The sequence below is a fragment of the Acomys russatus genome, chromosome 20, assembly GCF_903995435.1.
Source record: "Acomys russatus chromosome 20, mAcoRus1.1, whole genome shotgun sequence".
Taxonomy (NCBI): Eukaryota; Metazoa; Chordata; class Mammalia; order Rodentia; family Muridae; genus Acomys; species Acomys russatus.
The window spans coordinates 24,623,308-24,647,469 of NC_067156.1; the positions used below are offsets into that span (position 1 = coordinate 24,623,308).

The window sequence follows — 24,162 nt, forward strand, 5'->3', positions numbered from 1 at the left end:
CACCAGGCCACCCTGCTCCTCATGAAATTTTCCTGTCTGTCTCTAGATGACCATAGCTGATGCTAGAGCATCTTGATGAGGCCAGGGAAGTTTCCAGAATCATCCCCTTTCCCTTTGAGGGGAAGGGAAACCTAACGTCCGCAATCCTGGTGTCAGAGGCTGTGGAGAGGGGCTGTGCAGAAGATTCAGAGGGACAATCAGGATCCATACCCTTTAACTCAAATCCAAGGTGCTCTGGCAGTGCAGAAGGAAGGAGAGTGAGAGGGGCAGGGGGAGAGAGAATGAGAAAGAGAAGGGGAAGGCAGGAGAGAGAAAGAGAGAAAAAAAACGTTAGTCAGAACTCGTCAGAACAGGGCAGCCTGTGAGGTGAAAGTGAGTTAGTAGTGCCCCTCCTGAGCTCCCTCCCTGGTCCCCAGTCCCTGAGAGCCCCAAGAAGGCAAAGAGAGGCCGTGTTAGAACTGGCAGGGAAGGAAGGGGCTTTAAGAGGTGAGCAATGGAGTTAGTACCTGGTGAGAAGGCACAGGTGAAAGAGTCAGTTGGCAATGTCCCCCAGGAGCAGAGGGCAAGTGGGGTAGGGCTGAAGGAGGAGTGTCCAGTCCCCTCCTCCTGGCTCCAGTCCTACCCTTCGGCATCACCAGACCCTCCTGAAGTCAGTCTGCCCCACTCCTAGTTCATTCACTGGGGTCCTTTTCCATTGTTCAAATGACTGTGTCATGTTTTGAGACTGGCTCCATGTCCCTGCTGCCTTCTGCCACAGGCCTAGCTGGCCTGGCATATCTCCTTGCAGTCTGACTGTGGAGCTTTGGTGTCCTTCAGTGTGTAGAACGGGGAGAGGAGGAGATGCCACGCAGCAAGCCATCGCTCCACTAGACATCCTATATACCCTGGGCTCTCAGGTTGAGCTGTGGTACCCAGACCCATCTCATTACTTAGGAGATCACCTACAACTCAGAGCACAGGAAGAGCGAGTCTATCTGTGGACCATGCCCACTCCTTATACTGTGGACAAATCACAGCGTTGGAAGTGAGACTGTTACCTGAACGTATGCGTACAGACCTTTCATAGGTCACAACGTTGGGGCATTAAATAAAAGGACCTTGGTCTAAGGGTCTTCTCTGCCATTGTCTGTGACTCCAAGAGATGCCCAACCCATCTAGGTCTCAGTCCCTCAACTGCGATGGCGTAGGGGTGGGGGGATCAGGCCTTGCCATGGGATCCTGGGAGGTCTGAAAACCTGGCTGTTCTTCAGAACCATCTGGGCCAATGGGAGAAGGTCTGGGTGGGAGCCCAGAAGTCCCAGCGGTGTTTTAAAGAGCTCGCCTTTCCTTCTAAGGCACGGCCTGTTCTGTCCTACAGACCCTGGGCTCTGTTTCATCCCTAACTATCTGTGTGGATGTGGATGATCCGTGGCATCTGTTCTCTCCAAAGCACCTGTACACAGAGGCAGATGTGAGCAGACCTGGCCAACAGGAGGTTCAGCATCCGTGTGTGCCAGGGGTCCTGTTCGCACCTGCCTGGGCACACACCCCTCCTGGCAGCTTTCACATCAGCCAGGTCAGCTCCCTAGACCTGGTGAGGGTGTGGCACTGGGCTTGACTTCTCATCTGCTGTGGAGGAAGGGCATCCTGAGCATTATCTGGCCCATCTCCCCATGCTTTCTGAAAGGGATTTCGGAGGGACCTGCATTTGGAAAGAGCGGCAGAGTGGGTGGCTCTGAGCCAGAGACCAAGAAGGTCCTGACCCCAAGCATCTTGGGAAAGATCCTGGAGTTCTGACCCCACCAGTTCTGCGCAGAGGCCACATCAAGGAAGTGCTGATCCCAGCACTTCAAACGCAAGCCCTCTGCGTCCCCGCCACTCTGAAGCTGGGGTGATGTTGAAGAGCTGGCTTCTCTGCAGTTTTGCTGTGACCCCTTGAAGCCCTAACTAAGTGCAGCTCAGCTAAGTGATCCTCTCCTGCTAGATCAAAGGGTCTCGGAGACGTTCCCGAACAGTGCATTCTGATGTCTTAGGGCTTTGAAGCACTCGGGAGCACATTTCTGATGTCCAGCCACACTCAGCTGAGAGACAGCAGACCAGCCTCGCCAGGTTCTAAGGGCTAGTCCTCGGCTCACTTTCAGACAATGTTCTTAACGTCTACCCACGGTGCCAGGAAACTTTCTCAAGGTGACGCAGGAAATTGGGAGGCAGAGTGGAGACTGGCGGGGGATCATGGGGCTAAGCTATGGTGCTCCTGCTCAGGCGTGCCTGGCTATTCCTGAGGGTGGTGGTCACCTGCAGACACGAGCAAGCCTCTCAAAGCCCTCTGAGGATTTTCTTCCAGGTCACTTCTCTGGGAACCAAACCATGTCAGCAGCAGCTCCCAGGGTTCCTGGTTAGGATAGGCCAGTGGTGCCTGGCATGACTGGTGAGGCAACTGAGAGTCTGGCCAGTCACTAGGTAGGTGACTTTCTTCCTGGGAAGCCTGGGGACAGATGCTGAGGGGATGTACAGCTGTGTCTGTTTGTCGTTAGGGGAGCAGTCTTCTATTCATGTTTCTTGCATGGTACTTAGCCAGATAGGGTGGTCCCACTGAGTCTCAGGCCAGAAATGTTCATATTGACCTGTAAATGGGATGTTGGATTTCCATCAGGGCCAGGCTTCTTAGGAAATATGAAAATTTATTGTTTTGATTATAACCAAATGACAGTCATAAAGTGCTTGGATGAGGAGACAGTGATGTATGTGCAGATGTGAACATGTGCGTGTGTGTGTGTGCAAGCACACATTTGGTGTTTGTTCATGTGTGTGAGTGTGTAATCATACATATGTGGGATACAGATGGGTCAGCTTTCCCTTTCAGGAGGTCAGGGCCCGTAGTAGGAGAAAAATTCAAAGTCCTATTGGGGGCCTGAGGCTGTTTTCTTAGCCTCTGAAAAGAGGTTGCCTGATTTTGAGGTGGTCTGGGTAGGTGGCAAGGTCAGATGCTTTGCCTAACGATGCTGGGAAGCATTCTCCAAGGACTAATTCTTTTCCTGCCCTCCTTGCCACCTATAGTCGGGAGAGATACTAAATTGCCCTCTAGTGATAATGGCAGGCTTTAGGGGGAGCCCCTCTCACGCATCACCCTCAGTGCTGCCTTCTATCCTCAGTCTACAGGCAAGAGAACAAATCCAGAGCACTCAAGTGGGGCCCAGGACCAGGGATCCAGGCATCTGGCAGTTCTAGATGGGCAGCTAAGCACTTCAGGGGACACAGGGTGACATCTTTGAACTCACTATCATAAGGGCCCCCAGGGAACCTGCCTGAAGAACAGGGACCCTCCACATAAAGGCACCTGCACGGTATGGATGGCACAGGCAGGAAGGCTGGGACTGCATTTGCAGGCTTTGTTTTTTTCCCCAGTGCCCCTATGACCCCTCCCAGCAGACATAGGCTGAAAGGTGACATGATGTAGCTGGCCAAGGGGCTTTGCACAGTAGCCTGTGTTCTGGAGGCCCTGTTGCTCTCTGACCAGAACAGTTTCCTAAGCTGTGGAGGCTCTTGGCCAAGGATGGACAGGAACAGGACTCCCCCCACCCCCCACCACTGTCTCTTTTACCTGCCCAACTCTGCCTATCTGCTCTGTGCTCTCCTGAGGCTCCCCCTGCCCCCAGAGGTCTCCAACATAGGCTGGATCTGATTTTGAAATTCTCCCAGAGCTTGAGCTGTAGAGAATTCGTTAGGACTTCCTGTCTTGCTCACGTATCCTGCCTCTGTCCTTTCTTCCTCCATAGCTTGTAACTGTGACTGGAGGAGTCTGAGAGAGTCTTGCCTTTCACATTGTGGTCACCTGCTGGGGCTCAAACGCTCCTTCCGAGGGCAGCTGACACAGTTTCTGGGCTTCGTCCTATGGTCTGAGGACAATTGTGAGGACTCATTTTCCACCCTGAGACCCAAACTCTAAACCGCTTTTCTGGATATGCTACCTAGTGGCCCCTGGGTTTCATCTTTGGCATTTTTATGGAGTTTCTTTCCCAACATCCAAGTTCCTCCTGGGTTCTCTGGTTTCTTGCTGCCCTCAGGTCCCAGATGGCCTCCCTAAAAATGAGCAGGGGGCTGGTCTGCTATGCAGGACGATGGGTGACATGGTTCTGGTCTTAAAGGCCTACATACCACTGGATACCAAACCAAGGGTGACTATCCGGACTTGCTCTGTTCCACCTCCACCTGGTGGTGCTTGAAGGAACTGCTCCCAGGCCCTAATTACAAATATCCACTATTCAGCCAAATCTTTGGGCTGCAAAGGCTCATTCCCTTGTCCGTTGTGGAAGAAAGAAAAGAGATGAGAGTCTGGATAGTGTTCAGACCAGAGAGGTCTTGGGAAGAGTCACCAACTACCCCTTGAGTCTGTTAGCATCTGCAGAAACTCTCAGTCCACCCTAGCCTGTAGCCGTATGAATGTCTTTGGCGGCCACGGAAACCACTGCCCTGGGGCCTGCTCTCTTTCAGTCTTCCCTCTGCCTTGCTCCTAGAACCATTCTGGCTGGACCAGAAGGCAGGCTTTTGAGACCTTTTCCTTTCTCTCAAAGATACCGGCAAAAAACATGTGTACACTCCCTGCCAGGCTCATTAGCAGCCTGATACCTTCAAACACCCTTCAGAGGCAGGGGAGGGCCCTGCAAATGCCTCTTCCTACATTTGGCAGACTGACCCCGGAAGAGGGGAGAGACCTGCACATGGCCAGGCTGCTGCAGAGAGTTCTGCATTACTATTCTCAGGCGATACAGGCGACTTATGAAGGTGGGTAGGGAGACAGGGGTGTATTGTCTCCTCTACAGAGGCTACTGGTAAGCGCTCAGGACACCCCTGTTCCCTCCAAAACTTGGTATGTAAGGCCCCATCCCTCCCACATGGGGAGATTGCCAGTCACCAGGGAAGAAAAGAAATAGAAGAAAGAAACATACTGGAGAAGTTGACCATTGCGAACTGCTGACACCTGTCCCCGGTGTATCCCACAGGACACCTACCAAAAGAAAGAAAACCAGAAAGAGAGAGCCAGGATAGCAAGACACAGGCATTGCAACACCCCGGCACAGGCTCCTGCCAATGCCAGCTAGGTTCCTCGCCACGGTTACCATTTGTACTGGCCTTGCCACTCTGCCCCTTACCTGTAGCCCTGAACTTTAAACCCAAGGATTAGGCCAAAAAAAGAAAAAAATGATAAAACAAAGCAAAAACAAAAACAAAACGAAAATAACTAACGAACCAAAGTACAAAAAAAGAAGAGAGAAACAAAACGTAACAGCCAAAGATCAAAACAACCAACACCCCTGGCCCTACGCCCTATATTGGGGGGACTGCACCCGGAAGCTTTCTAAGGAGCAGGGACTTGTGTTTGTATCTTCAAACATACTTTGCTTAGGATCTGGCATGTACAATCGCAAAGGCAGTTTCTCCAAACATCTCTGTCCGAAGAATCCGTTTGGACATCTGGAGAAGGAAAAGGGGAAAAATCACAGAACAAACTGGCATCATCCACGAGGCTAAGGTTAGAAATCAAAGTGCGCAGTGATGAATGAGAAAACCAAGTCAGGCGCTTGGGGTCACACTTGGAGCTGGAGCCAGGGGCTGGGTGGAGGGCTCTGCCATCTTACAGACAGACGGACCGCGCTAATCCATGTGGCTCTGTGGGGGATGGGGCGGGTTGGGTTGGGCCGGAGGGTGGGGTGAGGTGGGGTGGGAGTGGGGAGGGGGGGGAAGGATGAGTTAGGGAAGTTGGGTGGGGGAAGGTGGGAGGGCATTGACTAACTGTCTTACTGGTTGGGGGGCTTTCATTCTCACCTGCCTGGTGCCCTGGGAAGCCAGAACTGTAGCCTCTGGGTGCCAGGCAGGCAGACTTATGGGATACAAGTTCCTGCTGTCACTCCTCCAGGCTCTGTTGAGGGACTCTCTCCAGGACTCTGGGCAGGTTTCCTCCTCTATAAAAACAGCTCCCAGAAAACTCGAAGTAGAATTCTGCTAGGCTGTTCTTACACTGTGTGCTCAGGACTAAAGGGACCTAGGAGGTATTTGATTTGTTCTCTCAAAGAAGGATCTGTGGCCCAAAATGTTTGGGAAATGCACCCCCCCAGGGCTCCTGTAGAGTGGCAGTCTCTATTAGCGTAGGAAGGAAGGGTTATGCAAAGCTTTGTAGGAGCTAATAGCAACTATACAGACTTGTTTGACCAAGGAAGTTTTGTGTATTTTGAGACAGGGTCTCTGCTATAGCTCTGGCTGGTCCGGAACAGAAGGCACTTTTTAAGAGGGCATAGTTTGTTGAAGGTTGCCCTAAAGCAGTAGCTGTGGGGAAAGCTAAGTGGGGAAAAGGGGAGCTGGAGAGAGGTGGACTTGCCAGCATCCCAAAGCTGCCTTCCTATAACACCTGGGTCAGGGGGAGCCAGCTGGAAGCCAGCCTTGGCCTGCCTGCCCTTTTCCTGGGACCTGTTCTCCCACTGTGGCCTGGCTTTGGCCTGGATCGCCTCTCCTTCCTTGCTGCTCTAAGGCACCGCCCACCCACTCCCTTCTCCCTGACCTTCTTGTACCCTCAAGGTACACTTCCTTCTGTTCTCTGGCTGCCACCTCGCCCCTTAAGCAAGTCCCAGCCTCGTAGATCTCTAGGAGACATGCCCAGTCCTGCACTCTCTTCTGAACCTCAGGAAAGCTAGCCACCTAGGGAGAAGCTCACAGGCAGGGCTGTACTGGCCCCTATACGCAGCTCTCTTCAGGAACAGGTCTCTGTTGCCCTGGCCTGCAGTCTCCTAGGGACTAGGGAAGGCCCTCAGTACCAGGCTACTGTGCAACATTAGTCAGCCTGGACTTCCTCAGGAGGCAAGAACTCTCTGCCTTAGCCTTCTACTGTACTTAACAAGAGAGCCCGTGGCCTTGAAGTTAAGCTCTAGCCATTGGCTGCTGTAGATAATCATGAAAGCCCTGTGGCCTCTAACCTGGAGGAACAGGGAAAGGCAGTGGCTTGTGGACAGAAAGCTGGAGTGTCTTTGGGCCTGTGGTCTCTCTCTGGGCTGGGGAAGGAGGGAGACCCGGACATTGTAGTGGTGGAGCAGGAGTGCACATGTGCCTGGCCCATTGGAGGTCTGGCTGGGAAGTACAACTGTTGAGGGTGGACAGCAGCAAGCACGCTTCACCCTGTTGAATCTGGTGGCTTAAGGGAGGAGCCCTTCTTCAATACCTCTGGTCCCTGACTCTAGTCACTTTAGCCCACGAAAGATGGAGGAAGTGGCCGAGGCTTCCCAATGGACTCCAGCCAGGCTCAGCTGGTCTTTCTTCACTCCTGAGCCCTGGTGTGTGTGTGTGTGTGTATGTGTGTGTGTGTGAGAGAGAGAGAGAGAGTGAGAGAGAGAGATTAGGAGTGGGTGAAGTGACTCTTTTTCAAAGGAATCACCTTTGGGAATAGAGGATAAAGACCCAGAAGTTGTCAAATATGACTCTGGGATTCTACAAAGTAACAGGAGAGGAACAGGCTTGACTGTGTCCATTGTCAGACACTAGTTGGGATCTTAGAGACAGAGAAATCAGGTGTGTGTGTGTGTGTGTGTGTGTGTGTGTGTGTGTGTGTGTGTGTGTAAGAGAGAACAGTTGAGTTCAGGGGCAGGAAGGGACAAAGAAACGTATTTGACATCAGGGCTGCTGTCCCATGAGTCTTGGAGACCAGCGACATCTATAAATATACCGCTGTGTCCCTGTCCCATGCTCAGCCTGTTCTAGTCTGACTGCCTGCTCAAGGCTACTGAATTGTGTAATCCCAGGTGGCACCATTGACTGGTCCACAAGATAAATGCGCTATGCCATTAGTGCAACAACACTCTGGTGCTAGCCTTGCACCTGAGAAAGGGGTGCTCTTCCTCGCTGGGTACAGAAAAGGCCTTGGATGATAGGGTGGCCAGGGTGGGGAAGGGTGATAGCCAGTGCTATCCTTTTGGGGGTACTAGCTCCTTTAGGGGCTCCTGGACATTCCTACTTTTCTCTGTAGTCCCGTGTGTAGAGACTCAGGCTTCCTTAGAGAAGGTTCTAGGTGTGAGCAGGGCCTTTGGCCTTTCTGCTTTGCAGCCAGACCAGTGTCCAGTGTAGCAGGAGCCAGGTGTCTCCCTTTCTCAACATGAGAGGAGTCTGCACTGGGTGCGGGTGCCTGGCTGGTGGCTGGTGGCTGGTGGCTGGTGGCTCCCAGTCAAATAGGGATGACTAAGGGGCCGGTCCGAAGGGGCAGCAGGCTGCAGCCTTCCTAGACCTTCCTATAGGCGTCACCTCTGACCGAGAAGGTCTGAGCCTGGGGCTGGAGAAGAGCTGGGGTGAGAGAAGGGCAGAGAGGAAAGCCCACGGGCTACATCTGGGGTGGCAGAGAGGTCAGGACCTCTGCTGTCTCCGTTCCCCGCCCACCTCCCGGGCCTCAGTTTTCTCCTTTTGGTAGCCTGGGGATAATGCCATGTGTGCTGCCCTCACCTGGGAAAGGAAGGATGAAGGATGAGGCTGTGCCCCAGGCACTGGAGGGAGCCAGGGTCTTGGAGCTCACGAGGGAGGGTGGTATAGTGAGGATGAGCAGGCAGATGGGGTGGGATGGGGTGGGATGGGGTGGGATGGGGTGGGATGGGGTGGGGGAAGCTGGGGATGAAGGAGCTGATGGAAGAGAGAAGCATGCCACTGGTATGTGCACAGGGCTGGAAAGAGAGTCTTGTTCTGTCATCATCCCCTGAACCAGTCCCCAAGAGTCACGCACCAACCGTGCTCAACAAACACACGGAGAGAAGAGGAGAAAACGGCAAGAGGAGGCGTGGAGGTCCCTGTCTGGCCCAGACAGGGGACAGTCACCTTGATTTGGACCCTCATTTTCAAGTCTCCTTAAGTTTTCTTTTTCTTTCTTTTCTTTTTTTTTTTTTTTTTTAAACAAAATTCAGCATCAGTGACATTGTTTCTTTTGGCACTGACTTCCAGAAAAACAAAAGAGGGTTACGGAGTGTGCCTGCCTGCTTTCCAACACTCCCTGGGGGGCTCTGAACCAATACACAGCAACAAGTGTAAGAAAACCAGGAAGGAAAACTGAGTTTTATAGAAACTGGAATGAAACTGACCAGTGTAGTTTCATTATCCAAGCTAAGCGGAAATGCAAAAAAATCAAAATAAAAAGTAAACAAACAGCACAAATGGTAGACGTGAGTCCCGTTTCCTAAGTTCTTTCCTTGTTACTCCACTCAGGTGTCATCAGAAACCCCAAGAGGCCTGCCCCCCCTTCCCACCCAGTTTCCCACCCTCAGAATGGCCTCTGGGCTCTGCCCGGCCCCCTCCCCACTGCCCTTCTCCAGCACAGCTCCAAGGACTGCAGTCCCAGCCAGGGATGCCCTTCTCCCTTGAATGTGACAAAGGGGTTCAGGGAAGTAAGTTATGGAACCTTGACTGGGGCTGTCCCAGGTGGGGCAAAGATGGGGAAGTGATGGCTCTGGGTACCAATTTTACATTTGAAACCAAGTTGCCCTGGTTTGGGGGAGGAAACAGGGCTCGTGTTCACAAGGGCTCAGGCCCCTCTCCCTGCTCCTTTCAAATGTTGGAGGGCATATTCTCTGGCTCCTAGGGCCACAGTGATGTTGGCAGGTTCCCCTGGGAGCCATTGTCTCATCCTTCCCTTTCTTACACTGCAATCCATTTTAGAACCTGGGTTCTGGGGGACCTGCTTTGTCCTTGTGCCTGTCTGGGGGTGCAGAACCTTCCTATCTGCAGCCAAGGCTGACTTCAGTGATAATGCTGGATTCTTTGGGGGGTGGTTCAGGGGGTCCAAGGAGTCAGGGACAATGAGAGGCCTGGTATGGCATAGAGGAAGGGGTGTCGGGGCTGGGGCATCTCTGTAAGGCATACTGGGATCTCTGTGAGTCTCTAGGAGGTCTGTTCCAAAGAGCTCAGAGCATCTATCTGGGCCTGAGCTGCTCTTATGTACTGCTGCATATTAGAAGCCCAGGCCAGGCCTTGAACTTTCCTGGAGTACCTGTTGTTGCTCTTGGAACTTCCCTGAGGGGTTCAGGAGGGAGGAGACAGGGAAGGGGGTGACAGCAGGTGAAGGGTGAGACCATGGAGGAAGCCAGCAAGGAGGCCAGCTGGGGCCAGAGCCACAGTTCTGCCTGGCAGTGCCACCAAGCTCTCCTGTGGGTGAGTGGGAGGAGACACAGATACTGGGACCCTATTGGCATGTGCAGGGTTCTTTAAAAGTCCCAGTGTTCTCTGCAGGCTCACATTCCTAGAAAGGCCAACCCAGTGATAGGGGTGCAAGGTCTGGCCTGGAGGGCCAGAGGCAGGAAAGCCTGAGGTTCTTCTACCAGGAGGTCAAAACCGTCTTTCTCTCTTCCTGAACTAGCAACACTTTGGTGGCCTTTGTCTATATGCCATAGGAATGGGCCAGCTTTCACACCTAGTCTGGGGCCCTTGGCACAGGTTGCTTGGAGAACTCCAAGTTGTTGACTAGACAGACCCCTTTCTATTCTTCCTTAAGAGCTGGCCAGAGTTGCACTCCTCAAGTTTGTGTCACCCTCCTCACACACATGCAGAAGGATTGCCCAGAAGACCTGCTGGGATTGAAAGAGCCCTTTCTGGTGGCCTCATTCACACCTGTCCTGGGTGCTGCAGTATGGGTAATGGGTTTCTGAGCTCCTTGTTTTTCCTGCTGGGGCTACCTTCACCTCCTCCATTGGACCAATCCTGTGGTGCTGTCCTTGCTACAGCCTCCCTTCCCCCCTTCCCCCCCCAACCTTCCATAGAGAAGGGCTGGGGTTAAAATGGCACAAGCAGTGCTCAGGGAAGAACTGGCCATTGGCGGGGGGCGGGGGGCGGTCAGCTGGGCAGAAAGAACAGGCAGATCTAAGGCCAACGCTGGGCTCTGGGTAAACCCCTACTTCCCCCCTAGACAACAAGAGTGGGGTCATCAGGTGCCGAGGGCTCTGGAGCCTGTGTCCTGCCTCACTCTTCAAGGCTTATTACTACTAGAGAAAAATCAGCTCGGGTGTGTTCACTCAGGACAAATTTGGAGAGTTGCTTGGAGATGGAGAGAGAAAGAGAGAGGAGAGAGAGGAGAGAGAGGGGAGAGAGGAGGGAGAGAGAGAGAAGAGAGAGGGAGGGGGAGGGAGGAAGGGAGGGGAGAAAACCGGAAGAGAGAGAAGTGGGAGGGGAAAAGGGAGAGAGAGGGGTGGGGAAGGGGAGAGAGAGAGAAGAGAGAGGGAACATGCAGTGCTTTAGACTGGTACCCCCACCTCCTGCAGAATGTTGGTAAGAGGTGGACACTGGGGGGGACAAAGTGATAGTGGCCTAGGAACCTGGGTCTGTAGGAGTTCACACACCCCTTAGAGCTTAGACATCTTAAGAATCCAGGAAGGTCCTAGAAAGTGGGCAAAGCCCCCTTCTGTGCCCCTTGGGGATCACTTTCAAGCAGCTTGAAGCTCACTTTTCTAGAGCCCTCCACTTGTGCCCCAGCATCTCCTCCCTTGCTCTTGCCCCGTGCCCACCCCCGCAGGTCACTTACTTGCAGGAGAGCTGGTTGATGCCTTCGATGTAGTAGCACACGCCTCCATTCACACAGTAGGACTTGGCTGTCTCGTTGCACTTCCGCGCATGCCCCGACCATGATGACAGAGTGGTGCTCACTGGAGGTATGAGAGACACGTGCTAGTGACCCACTGAGACCACCTCTGGGCCCAGGGGATCACTTCCTTCATGTTCTTTCCTGTACCCATCTCAAAAGTGGAAGTCACTAGGATCTGTAGGAATGCTTTGGTGGGCAACAAAGCAAATGGGAAGCCACGACAGACCGCCAGCTCAGTGTGATTCTGCCTTCCCATTCTTGGCAAACCTACAAAACCAGGGTGTTCCTACCCCCATCCCCCACTGTTTTGGAGGGTGGAAGAGAACAGAAAGAGCTTCCTCCATTGGAGGAAGGCCTGACCTCTGCTCCATTCCCGTCTCCCTCTGGGGCCACTCCACTAGATGTTGGTGTAGGAAATGGCATCCATCTGCACTGCTCAGATTCTTATGGTGGACCAGGGGACTCAAGGAAATGACACCTTTCAGATACTGTCATTTTCTGAGCTCGGGGAAGGTGTGTGTGTCTGGGCTGGAGGAGGGAGAACACAACACCATCGATCGGACTTGGGCTTCCACTCTTCTCCCTTCTTGTTCCCAGCGCTGGGATGTTAAGAAGGCTATTATATCCTGTCTCTAGAATTGTTCAGGGTCTCCTTCATGTCCCCACACCAGCCGGCTCCCCACCCCCCTTTGTCAATTGTGGCTGTGGAGGGAGCCTTCAGACCTCGGCCAGCCTAAACTGTAAGTCATGGAGTTCAGGAGGCGATGTATGGGGAGAGGGTGGGGGGTGAGGTGGGGGGGGGCACAGCTGGGATGTGAAAACTGGGTGGGAGAAAGGCTGGGCTCTCAGGCTCCTAATCCAGGCTGCCCAGCTGATGATCAGGCTAGCTTGAGTCAGTGAGAAGAATGAATCTTTTGCTCGCTCCTTTAGCAGGGGACAGTGTCCAGAAATCTGGCTTTAAATGCAAAAACTTCTTTTGTAAGGCAATTGCCCCACACTGTTTTCCCAGGATGCTCAGCCAAAAAAGGAGCCCTTGCTCCTTCTTTGGGCTCTGAGGTGCTGAGGGGCTTTCATTCCTGCCCAGTGGTGGTCCTCAGACTGAGGTGTCCCACTCCACCTTGGCTACCCTTATCTCCTCTGGGGAGGCAGCGGGGAGGAGGTGAGAGGAGGATGGAGCAGGCAGGCGCTTGGCACCCTCACTGTTTAGACATGTAGGGAGACAGATGGAGCGTGGGGGACTGGAGAGTACACACAGCACTGCCTCTGTATATGTCTGAGGCGCTCACAGATAAAACTCAGAGGGGAGGGCCAGCTCCCACCCCCTCCTTTACCCCATGCCTGTTGCAGAGTTGGCATCTCAGGCCCCACCCCTGCTGAGGTCCCCTCTAGGGCTCCACTGCAAACCCAGCTGGGACCCACATGCTGGTGAGGCAGAAGCAGCTTTTACTGGTGTTTGCTCCAATTCTGGGTCACAGAGACCCAGGAAACTAAGAAAGGGACAAAGAAGAGACACAAGTGAGGTGGCCACGTCTGCAAGTTATAAAGCCCAGCACCGGGCAGATCCTAGAGTGTGGGATTTCGAGGTTGTCTTGCACTTTGGTTACCCCTCGAAGGAGGAGTGAAGAGAGAGAACGGCAAGGTGCCTGTCTAGAGCTGCAGTGGTGTATTCCTGCTAGATACCCTGTCCCTTGTGAAAGAACAGCACCCAGGCTTGACATGAGCAGATAAACGTGGACCACAGTCTGCGGCCTCCCAGGGGCATTGGCTAAGCCAAAGGAATTTTGGCCTGGACCTGCCAGGCTTAGCATGGCTCCTCTGCATCCGTGGTGGCAGAGACCTCCTGCTGTTGTGCCTTCACTATTATTCTGCTAGGCTGACTGAACAGTGGGTGGCAGTGAGGATGCAGGGACCACTGAAGAAGAGACCACTGAATGGCTGCCTAGGTGTGGTCTACTGCCAATACCATATCATGGGGCTGATGCCCAGACTCCGGAAAAGCAAGAAGAAAGTGTAGTGGGGGAGCTAGTCACGGAGGTGTCAGGGAGTGATGGGCACAGGCCTTCTCAGGCTACGTTATCACAGCTGTCCTGGTTGTGAAGCCACACAGTAGGGAGATGTTTACCCTACAGGCCATGGTGGTGTCCTCACACTGGTCTGTCACTCGCAGGTCCCAAGGCAACACATTCTTATTCCCTTGTGAACATGTGTGTAGTTTGCCACCGTTCCTTTGTATTTGGAAAGCTCTCCACTGGGATGGCTTGCGGTTACCCCAAGTCCAGTGTGTCTAAACTAGCCTCCCAGTTATCGGTCCCAACCCTTTTGCTAGTCTTCCTCATGCCTGTGAGCCCCAAGGTCCTAGAAAGCATCTTTCATTTCTTCGTTCTACTTTATTGTCATGTACCTCCAAGGACGGCCACTCCCATCACACCAAGAGGCTTGATTTATGCCTCCTACTTCCTTTCCTGGTCTAGGTCACTGCCATATCTTCCTTGGGTGACCTTACTTACTGGTCCTCCTGGCTCACACTTGCCTTCACTCTGGCCTTATTGCTTGAAAGCTGCCACAGTGTCTTCGAAATATATAAACTGTGTCAATTCCTTCCACAACCAGAGCTCTTTGGTGGTGCCCATTTGTAGTGGGAATAAAGCCCCCGACCCCTCATCAGGTCTAATCTTAGTCTCATCACCTGTCTGCCATTTTTTTTAATCATGTTCTCTTAAAACATATTTTTAAAAACGATTTATTTATTTTACTTTTATGTATATGAGTACTCTTATCTACATGTCAGAAGAGGGCCTCAGATCGCAGTTGTGAGCCACCATGTGGTTGCTGGGAATTGAACTCAGGACCTCTGGAAGAGCAAACAGTGCTCTTAACCACTGAGCCATCTCTCCAGTCCCTCTTAAAAGATATTTTGACTACACACATTTTAGTTGCTCCAACAAGCCAGGTGCCCTGCCGTCCAGGACCTTTCAAATATCTCTCTCAGTGCAGCTTCTCTGGGCTTCTCAAGATGGCTACAACCCCCACATTCTTTCTGTTCACTGCACAAGCTGACTAAGGAACCAAGCGTGCCACTACCGGCCCCTCCACTAGAACCCATGAGCTCCTTGCGGTGTGGTCACATCTAGCGTGTTTCACTAAACCCCACCATCTAGCCAAACGCCTGACACAGAATAGGTGCTTAATATTTGTTGATAGAACAAACGAGCAAACATGTTATCTCATTCGTGAGGGCAGCCCTCTGCTGTTTCCCTGAGCGTAGTCTAGTGTCCTTAGCCTGGCTGGCAATTCCTTTTCTGTAAAACATTGTCTCCTCTCACAAGCAAATACTGCTGAGGTATTGTTAGGGAGGTGAAGCCAGCGCCACAGTGAGACACCACTTCCTACCTACTAAGAGGGCCAGAGTGGTGGGGCTGGAAAACAGCAAGAGGTGGGGAGATATGAGGGCATAGAACCTTGGGGACACACTGCTGGTGCGAATGTACAGTAGCCTGGTTGCTTAGGCATTTGGTCAGGGAGTTTGTTAAAAAATAAATAAATAAATAAATAAATAAAATTAAAATCTGCAGAGTTACCATGCACTCAAGAAATTCCACTCATGGGTGTATCCTCAAGACAGACACATGTGCTTACAAACCTCTGACCATGAGCGTCCGCGGAAGCGCTATTCATCAGCTCAAATGTGGAAATGACCCAAATGATTCAACAACTCAAGCCACTGAATGGATGAATAAAAAACAGTACGTTCACACGCTGGGCTATTATTTTACCATAAAAGGAGTGCACTCTTACGTGCTGCAACATGGATGGGCCTTAAGGTATGCTAAGGCCACTTACTATATAGTTACACTTATGTAAAATGTCTACTACAAGTTAATCCACGTGGGCAGAAAGCAAGAGCAGTGGTTGTGGGATTGTAGGGAAAAGTGGGGGAGTGACGGCTAATGCACATGGAGTTTCTGGAGTGATGATGAAAATGTCCTAGAATTGGTGGGGATGGTTACATAAGTTGGTGACTATACTAAAAAAAAAACAAAACATTTTATGGTATGAAAATTATATCTAAAAAATTAATTAAAACCATGCCCAGAAGGGGAAAACCCAGGGAGCAGTTGCCATGAGTGTCTTGGTGCAAACTGTCCCAGACCTTTAGAGGAAGATGAAATGAGACAGAGGCTGAGCAAGCACTGAGCATCTCTTCTGTCCTGGCTGCAGCTGCTTGTGAGCATGGACAAACTTCTGCCTCTCTTTAAGGTCCTTTGCCTTGAGTGAGCCTGCCCCCACCTTGCTGTGCAAACAGCTCCTTTTCATTTGACTTAGGTGTCTATCCTTTCTCTACTTTGTTAGGAGCAGCACCCACTTTCAGGCCTAGCACTTTACCTCCCTGGCATCTGATGTATGGTGCTGTGACCAGGGCTGAGCCTCTCTGAGCTCAGAGCAGGGTGTGCTATATACAACTGGTGTGATGGTGTGTGCTCATGTGTGCATACATAGATGTGTACAACTACCAACCTCCTGGCCCAGAGGCCATATGCCTGCAGGCCTGTAACACTTCATATCAAACCTGTTTGCCTTGCACTTGGTATCCCTGGGACAGTCCCTTTCACTTGGGACTGGCTGCTGGCTTCTGTAAGGTTGCACCATGCAGACTGTTCTGTTATAAGCTCCGTCTATGTCTCCAGACTCCTTTTCCCTGTCAGGCTAAGGGAGGTTGGAAGCTCCCATGAGACCCAGAGCTGTCACTTCCGGAGGGCCTGCTCTGATCTGGGAAGAAGGACTATGGCTCCACCCTAATGGGGAGGTAGGTAGCCACCCAAGAGTGGGATGATGCCCTTTGATGCTCTACCCCTGTGGCCCTATTTGCCTGGGGCCTGGGCGGGCCATGCCAACCCATCTTGGGATGAGTCATTGGGGGCAGGCAGAGCTGCCCGATGCCCGCCCTCCACCCCCTCCTCAGGGCGAGGTCGCTGCAAGTTGGCTGGGTTTCACTGGTAAACATGGGATCCATGCATCTCTGCCTGAGAAAATGGTCCTGACCAGTTCTCCACATCAGGAGTAGTGTTGCCTGCCATGGACTAGACAGGGCAGCAGAAAAGGTGTGTGTGGTGCGTGTGAGGATGCGTACACATGTGTTGGTGACAGTCTCAGCAGCCAACTCAGAATCCTAGGAGTTTAGGGGAAGGTTAAGACCATGTAGCTCAGCCTATGAGGGGGAAGCTGTGAGACACAGAGCTGGAACCCATGCAAATCTCTGAGCTCTAGAAAGAGCTGCAGAGACCAGAGGCATTGAGGTCCGTGGGCAGCTGGGATTCCAGGGCTGCATGAGACCCTATGCTCAGCCCAAAGGTGCACTGTCTGCCTCCCAAGCCTGTCAAAGGATGACATGCTGCAGGCTAAGGAGGCCGTTCACAGGCTGGGGCTGGCAATTACTAGTGAGTAAAGACCCTCACGACCCCAGGCCTGGGCAGCCGAGAGGGCGTAGCTGTGGTGTTCTGCGTGGGAGCCCTTCCCTGTTCCCTTTGCCTCACATAGTTAGATGGTGGTCCTTCTGGGCCTTTGCTCAGCGTGCCCTACCTCTTTACAGCCATTCTGCACACACATAAGCCTGGCAAAGATGGTGTTCCACGCATCTCTGAGCACAGTAACAGGGCCAAGTGTGCTTGTGACCTCAGTAGGATGAATAAGAAGCCATTCTTGTGCCTGCCCCAGGAGGACACAGGGATGAGGGGTGGTTGAGATGGAGCTCTCTGAGGCAGGTGCCTTCTCTTCCTGCTCTACTCCCTCAGTACAGGAGGTGCTATTTCATAGTAGGAAAGCAAGAAACCAACCCACCCTTCACTCTTGGACTCCCGTCCATATGGAGATAGATGACCTTTGAACTTCCTAGCTTCATGAGCCAATAAACGAACACCTTGAGGTTGGTTTAAGTCGGATTCTTGTCAGTTCTAGCCCAGAAAGTTAATAAAATGGGAAACCTAAGTGCATCGGAGGATGTCGGCCCACTATGACAGGTGCTAAGCCCAGGTACATCCCACTTTGGGACAGCTTTAGAGTCAGCAGAGCTCAGGTCAAGGACATGGAGGAGGCCACAAAGAACTTGGAGGAGAACTTTCTTTCTTTCTTTTTTTAAATTAAAAAATCATATTGAAAGTTGGGTGTATCAGCAAATGCCTTTAAACCCAACACTTGGGAGGCAGAGGCAGGTGGATCTCTGTAAGTTCAAGGCCAGTCTGGTTTATACAATGACTTTACAGATAGCCAGGGCTATGTAGAGAAACCTTGTCTCAGAAAACAACAAAACAAAACAAAACAAAAAAGAAGATATCGAAACTCAGGCTTGGCACAACTAGGCAAGAGCTCTACCACTGAACTACATCCCTAATCCTAGATTGCAATTTCTTCAATATAACATTTTCCAGCTATGTATTGTGAGGCAGGCATTGTGCTAGGCCCTGAAGGCAGAGTAGTAAACAGGCCCATGTCATGTGCCAAGGCCGAGTTTACAAATGACTTCCACCTTGTAGCACTCTATCACTAACGAGCTGTCTGACTCTGCGCAAACTGTGCAACCTTCCTGAGCCTCTCCCAAAGAAAGGTCCACAAGACAATGCAGATAGAGCCTAGCTTAGGAAAAGGAAGATGTGACCAGAACTCCCAGGGGACCGCATCATCTGTTCTTGTCACTGTCCTGGGGCTTCTCCTGTGCCGGGTGGTCAAAGCCCAGAACAAATCCAGCAGGTGTAGGGAGCCTTAAGGCTAGAATTCAAGAGATGCCACCAGACCATGGTGGGACAAGAGGCAAGCCAGGATTGGGTTTGGACCCAGAGTGACACTGCAGTGAGCAGACGGTCAAGGAGGAAGCCTGCTTGTTTTCTGAAAGGATGGGGAGTGAGGTCAGATGGGGAAAAGGGTGTGGCTTCAGGGAGTCACTTCAAGAGGACATTGAGCTGCCACACATGAGTGAGGACAGAGCCTGGGCCATGGCTGCCCTTGAGGTAGGGATGGGGCAGAAGGGACATATGTGAGAAAGATCTAGAAAGCAGGCTGTCCAGTGCACGGAGACTCAGACTTCTGTGACACAGTGGCATGAGAGCCCAGGAAGCCTGAGGTTGGGGGCAGACAGGAGCTGGGCTGACCTGTGGCCTAAGTAATGCTACAGGTTCCTCTTTAAATCTGCACTGCAAGGCTGAGATGTGGTAATGTAGCCAGGGGGCAACATACACAGGGTCAGATCCTAGGCCAGGGGCGGCAAACCCTCCATGGTAGGCTCAGTCTGTGTGGGTGCCCAGCTCAGGCAGGGAGGAGAGGTGACTTTCTAGGCCTCGAACTGGAGACTGAGGAAACAAGCCAGCAGAAAGGTGTTCTCTGTTCTGATGACGTTATCAGACCCTGTGAGCCAGGAAGCCAAATCATTCCGAGGCCCTCTTTTGTTATTCTTCAAAGAGGGCATGGGGTCTGTGAGACAGGTCTGTTATGCCTAAATGGAGGCTGCCCATGGGCCTCCCACCCTCCAGCCCACCTCAGGTGTCCAACAATGCAGCTGGCAACAGGCAGGCAGCTCATACCCACCCCAGGCCTGTCTCTCCCCTAGCCTTGCTCCAAAAGCCCAGTCTCTCATAATTGCCTTCTAAAAATATCCTCCCCCCCCCCACTCTTGATTTCAAAATATTTAGTTTTCAGGGTATTTAAAATGAGAGCTGGCGGGTCTTCCAGGCCCAGATAACTAAACTAAACATTTATGCTTTGAGTGCATTTCTCTGAATCAGCTGAGATCTTGGGTTTGATATGCAGCAGCCGGAGGGAGGGGGGAAGGGGGGGTTGAGTGCAAGATAGATCATGTGCTGGTCTCCTGAGGCCTGAGGGGGCAGCTGACCCACTCTGCCCACCCCCAGGACCCTTCTCACTGCTGAGGGACACCTACCGCTGTTGACGTGGAGCCGGCCCCTCACGGTGTCCTTCCCAAGGATGTTCTCAGCCTCGCAGACATACTCCCCAGCATCTTCCACCTTCACTTTATTGAACTGTAGCCGTGAGTTCTTTCTGGTTTGGGAGAGGAAAGAGGGAGAGAGGCGTGAGCCAGGGCTACCGGGTCTTATCGTGGTTCACCAGCTGGTCACTTCACAGAACCCCCAGTGGCTGTGTAGGTTGGGGGAGAAGATGGGTCCTTCGGGCCCGCCTTTTCTGGAATGCAGGAAGTACACCGAACCCTGGAGCTGGGGGGCAAACTTGAACCCTTAGGGCAACACAGCCACAGCATACATGCGTTAACTCCGTGAACTCTCACATCTCTTTTCCTGCAGCTGAGTTTCTTTGCATCATTTTTCTAGGGAAAGAGTGCCCTTAGGAAGCCAAACGGTGTGTCTCTCATTTCCAGCTGCCTTGGCCATCCATAGAAGTGGAAGATTGTCACTGTTCAGTGTTATGGTTTCCCAAAGGTGTCTCCCAAAGTCTACTGGTCCCCACTTCTCCACTGCAGTGGTGCTAGCAGGTCGTGAGGATGCACAGCGTTGGAAAGGCCCTTATATCCTTGATTGTGGAATTTGCAGCCTCTACAACTGTGGGCCAAACACATCCCTACTGTTTATAAGTGGTCTCATCTGGATTCTCCGTTACAGCAGCACCATGGATTCTGGCTCCCAGGGAGTTAGGAGAAAACCTGTATGATAGTTTTAGTGGTAACTGTGTCAGGGCACCAGCCTAAATCTGTGGCTCTCTCCTACGGTCCACTCAGCCTTGCTGTTGAGGGGCTCTCTGTACCCTTTCCAAGAGGCTTTTGTTTAATTCCTCCCACAAATGTATACCAAACACCTCCCATGTGCTCTGGAAACTATGTACTCTGGGGGTCTGGAACCTCAGGGCTAGTCAGGGCGTCCTCTTCTTACACGTGGGGAAAGTAAATCTTTGAGGGCTCTTGGGTTGCTGGCGGACACTAAGCAAGGCAAAGCGGAGGTGGACCACGAGTGGAGGTGCGTGAGGACACCAGAAGCCAGGGCTGCCCCTTCATCCAGTCTCTCACTTGAGTGGTCTGAGGCCAGGTTCCAGCAGCCCCTCCTCCAAGTGGTAACTCCAGGCAACCCGGCTTTCCAGTCCAGCTTTGGCTTCGTCCTGAAGCCTCAAGCAACCTCTGCTTCCTTCTCAAGGCTTTCCCTGCACCTACTCTGGGATGTCTTGGCTCTGCAAGGTTCTGTTCACAGCTCCCAACCCTTCCTGCGTCTGATGCTCTCCAGCAGGGGTGGGGGCAGAAAGTGATCTGGATAAAGCCAGGGGCCCCAGTAAGGACAAGGTGTCTTTATATGCTGTGTTTTCCTCTTCTTTCTAGTGATGTATTAAAAAAAAAAAATCAGATGCCTCGCATATGCACAGTTTGCTGGAGTAATGACAGGGTATAGCTAGGCTGTCATTGCCCTACCTGAGCTCCAAGGAATGCAAAAGACAGCTATGACACTGCTGGGGGTGGGGGATGGGGAGTGAGGGGCGGGGAAGCAATGGGAGGGGAGCTGAGCAGAAAGCATCTCCTTCTTGGCTTCACCTCTGCCTCTGGAAGTTGGCCTCTTCCCAAACATCTCCCTCTTACATCCCCATGAGGTTGCTGCGGACTGATGGACTTTACTGCGGTGGCGATGGCCTCATCAAGGTGGCGACAGCAGCTTGACTATGTATATCTTCTACCCTACCTGGTTCATGCAGGCCTTTCTCCTTGGGCTTGTGCCCGCCCACAACCTTCCTCTATCAACTAGGGGTGGGGGTGCTGTGTCAGCCGAGGGCAAGAGAGTTTATGCAGAGGGGACACAGAGCCAGCCAGACCCTCATGTTCACCCACAGCTGCACTCAGGGTGCTTTCCTCATAGAACGTCATTTGTAGCAGGGACAAGGTAAAGCATCAAAGGAGCAACCCTGAGACTTGGAGGAAGGACTCTCACCAAAGGGTGGATGAGACCAGGATCAAGGAGGGTAGGGCTTTCAAAGGCCTCCCTTTTGGAATAAGAGTGTGGTGAAAAACAAGTCTCAGGTGTGGCAGGTATGTGCATCTTGGTTCACTGGAGTCTCAGAGAGGAGAGATCTGGAGCTACATCGAGAATTGGCCCTAAGGTTTCTGGGACTCTGCACTCTCCTTGTTCTTAGATCCATCTGGAGTCCCTAGAATTCAGGGTTCTCTCCTTGTCTTCCTGGCAGGCAGGCAGGCAGGCAGGCAGGCAGGATGTGCACTCTGCTGCCTTATCAATGTGCTGACCCAGGTCTGCCCCTGCAAAGGGTGCTGTCCCACCTTCCCTAGCCAGTTCTCTGCTGGCAGGGACAGGATCTGGGCAGCCCCACACTTTTCTCAGTGCCTGCCTCCCCTGCCTGCCTGAGGGGCCTGTCCCAGCCTGCCCCTCATAAATAAGGGAACGTGCGGTTCTGCAGGGGAGGGCCTGTGCCCTGGGCTTGGGGGGCAAGTTTTCTCCTGGCTCAGGAAGGCTTGGGTGACACTGCAACTAGCGGGCACAGAGACAGGCAGACAGCCCCTGTCAGGAAGGCGGTCTCTGCCAGCACACAGAGATGCCAAGACTGAATGTAGCCTGGGCAGGCAGAGATTGAGGAACTCAGGGAGGAAGGACAGAGAAGGGTTCATCAAAAGGAGGCTGCTAGCTCTGTGCCTGCCTCTGGCTCCTGTGCTGGTGAGGTGTACCCAGTGGGGGACAGTGGGAAGTGTGGGGAGGTGGCAGTTCTCTTGGAGTCAATGAGAGGAGCTTGGTCACAGATAATCAGAAATTCCTTGTCAGGGTCCACTCCCCCACAATTAACAGTTTACTTCTTGGAGCCCAGGGGACAGCACAGGTAGAACAAGGAACATTTTATAAGGTAGCACACGGGGAAGGGGCATGGCATACTTCAGATTCAAGAGTCTACCACCCAGGGAAAGACCTGACTAGGTCTCATCTCTGGGTTAGGTCACCAGATGAATCTGAGGCTTAACCAGGACATGTTTAGAACTCTCCATACGGTTTGGACTCTCCATACGGTTCCCTGCTCAGCCTCTGACCGGATGACCTCACACCCAGGGGAGGAGGGCCTGGGAGATTCTTGTCAGCTCCATACTGAATATGGACCTCTGCTTCCAGGCCTACAGGCGAGCAGGGAGATGAGGTGGAGGCTCTCCTGTGAGGAGGAGTGACTGACCTCTCTCTCAATGGTGACATGCAGCTATGTCTAAAGTACCATCAGAGGGGACAAGAGCTAATCAGAGGGCTTGGGTTGATATTCCCGAGTCACGACGTTTAAGATGGGCCTTGGAGGGCTTTGCCAGGAACAAGAGGGTCAGTTTTCCCCAGTACAGAGGACAGCCTGGGCCCAAGTCCAGGGTTGTGAAAGGAAAGAGCAGGGGTTTGGCCTGCAGTAGGGATGGATCAGCATGGCGGTGATGTTTAGGCCAGAAAGGATTGGGAGGGCCCCAAGACTGTCAAATAAGGCAGGATGATGGGGGGAGGGTGGTCTGTGTTGGAAAGATCATCTGTTGCAGTAGGAGGCTGAGGACAGGAATCATAAATAAAATGGTGCAGAATGATTTTTTTTTTTTTTTTTTTTTTGAGACAGGCTTTCTCTGTGTAGCCTTGAGTATCCTGGATTTGCTTTGTAGACCAGGCTGGCCTTGAACTCACAGCGATCTGCCTGCCTCTGCCTCCCAAGTGCTGGGATTAAAGGCATGCGCCACCACCGCCCAGCAAAATGATCAATTTTCCCCCCTCTGGAAAATAGGTGGAGTCCCCTGCTCCCCCCACGCCCCTGCCTCTCCAAACCAGAGTCTATGCTGGAATTGGCCCAAAGACTCAGGAGGACAGGGGCCACAGCTATCTTGTTCACCAGTGCATCCTGAACCTGTAGCAGAGTGCTTGACACACAGTCAGTACTTTATACCTACAGGCTACCTATTACCAAACTTCACAGAGGAGCCCAGGAGGTAACCAAGAGTATGGCATGAGAGAGTTAGGGTGGCAAGAGGGGAGGGCAGATCAGAAACATTCAGGGTAGAGTGGTCGTGTCTACCTGCAGAGATGGCAAGGGGCAGGTGTTGGGGGCATCCAGGTGTGCACAGGTGAGGACCGTGAAAGGAGCAGCTGAGTTAGTGATGGTGGAGTGGGAGGGGCTGCTTGGGAACATTCTGAGTCAGAGACTCCTGTCAGGCCTCAGGAGTGGTGTTCAGGGCTCAGCTGGCAGCACAGCGTGGACCAAGCCTAGAGGTGGCTGCCTGGGATCTCAGAGATGGAAAGCCCTTAAGAGGGTGGTATCACCCACTGGTGGGAGGGAAACAGCAGTGAAGCCTAAGGTGCAGCCTGGCACCAGTGGGATCTGAGAGAGAGGTCTGACTCCTAGGAGGGCCAGTGGAGAAGCCACAGGGAGAGGCAATAGCTGTCACTGTACCAAGTGCAGCTGGGAGGCCTAGGCTTGGGAGCCCAGAGGCCATGGGGTGGAGGGGTTGGGGCTGGGCTGAACTGGCTGCCTTTGGCAGGGCAGTACGGACAGAGGATGAAAGGTGGAGCGGGAGGGGGTTCTCGGGGGGGGGGGGGGCAAGGTGACTGACACAGAAGAAACAAAGGAGATGGGGCACCAGATGG

At 52.6% G+C, this 24,162-nt stretch overlaps 1 protein-coding gene across 3 annotated transcripts in view; it reads right to left on the minus strand.

Annotated features, from left to right (window-relative positions):
• The window catches only part of Nrg2 (neuregulin 2), a 181,784-nt gene that overhangs the window by 10,528 nt on the left and 147,094 nt on the right, over nt 1–24,162 (minus strand). The window contains exons 3-6 of one of the 3 annotated variants that reach the window (XM_051163185.1): nt 19,494–19,612; nt 11,510–11,630; nt 4,926–4,984; nt 211–234 (exon numbers count right to left, since the gene is read on the minus strand). In XM_051163185.1, the coding sequence (XP_051019142.1) occupies nt 211–234; nt 4,926–4,984; nt 11,510–11,630; nt 19,494–19,612 (323 nt within the window). Of the gene's footprint in view, nt 1–210; nt 235–4,925; nt 4,985–5,374; nt 5,452–11,509; nt 11,631–19,493; nt 19,613–24,162 lie in introns of all 3 variants that reach the window. The other 2 variants (XM_051163187.1, XM_051163186.1) reach the window with 2 other exon arrangements.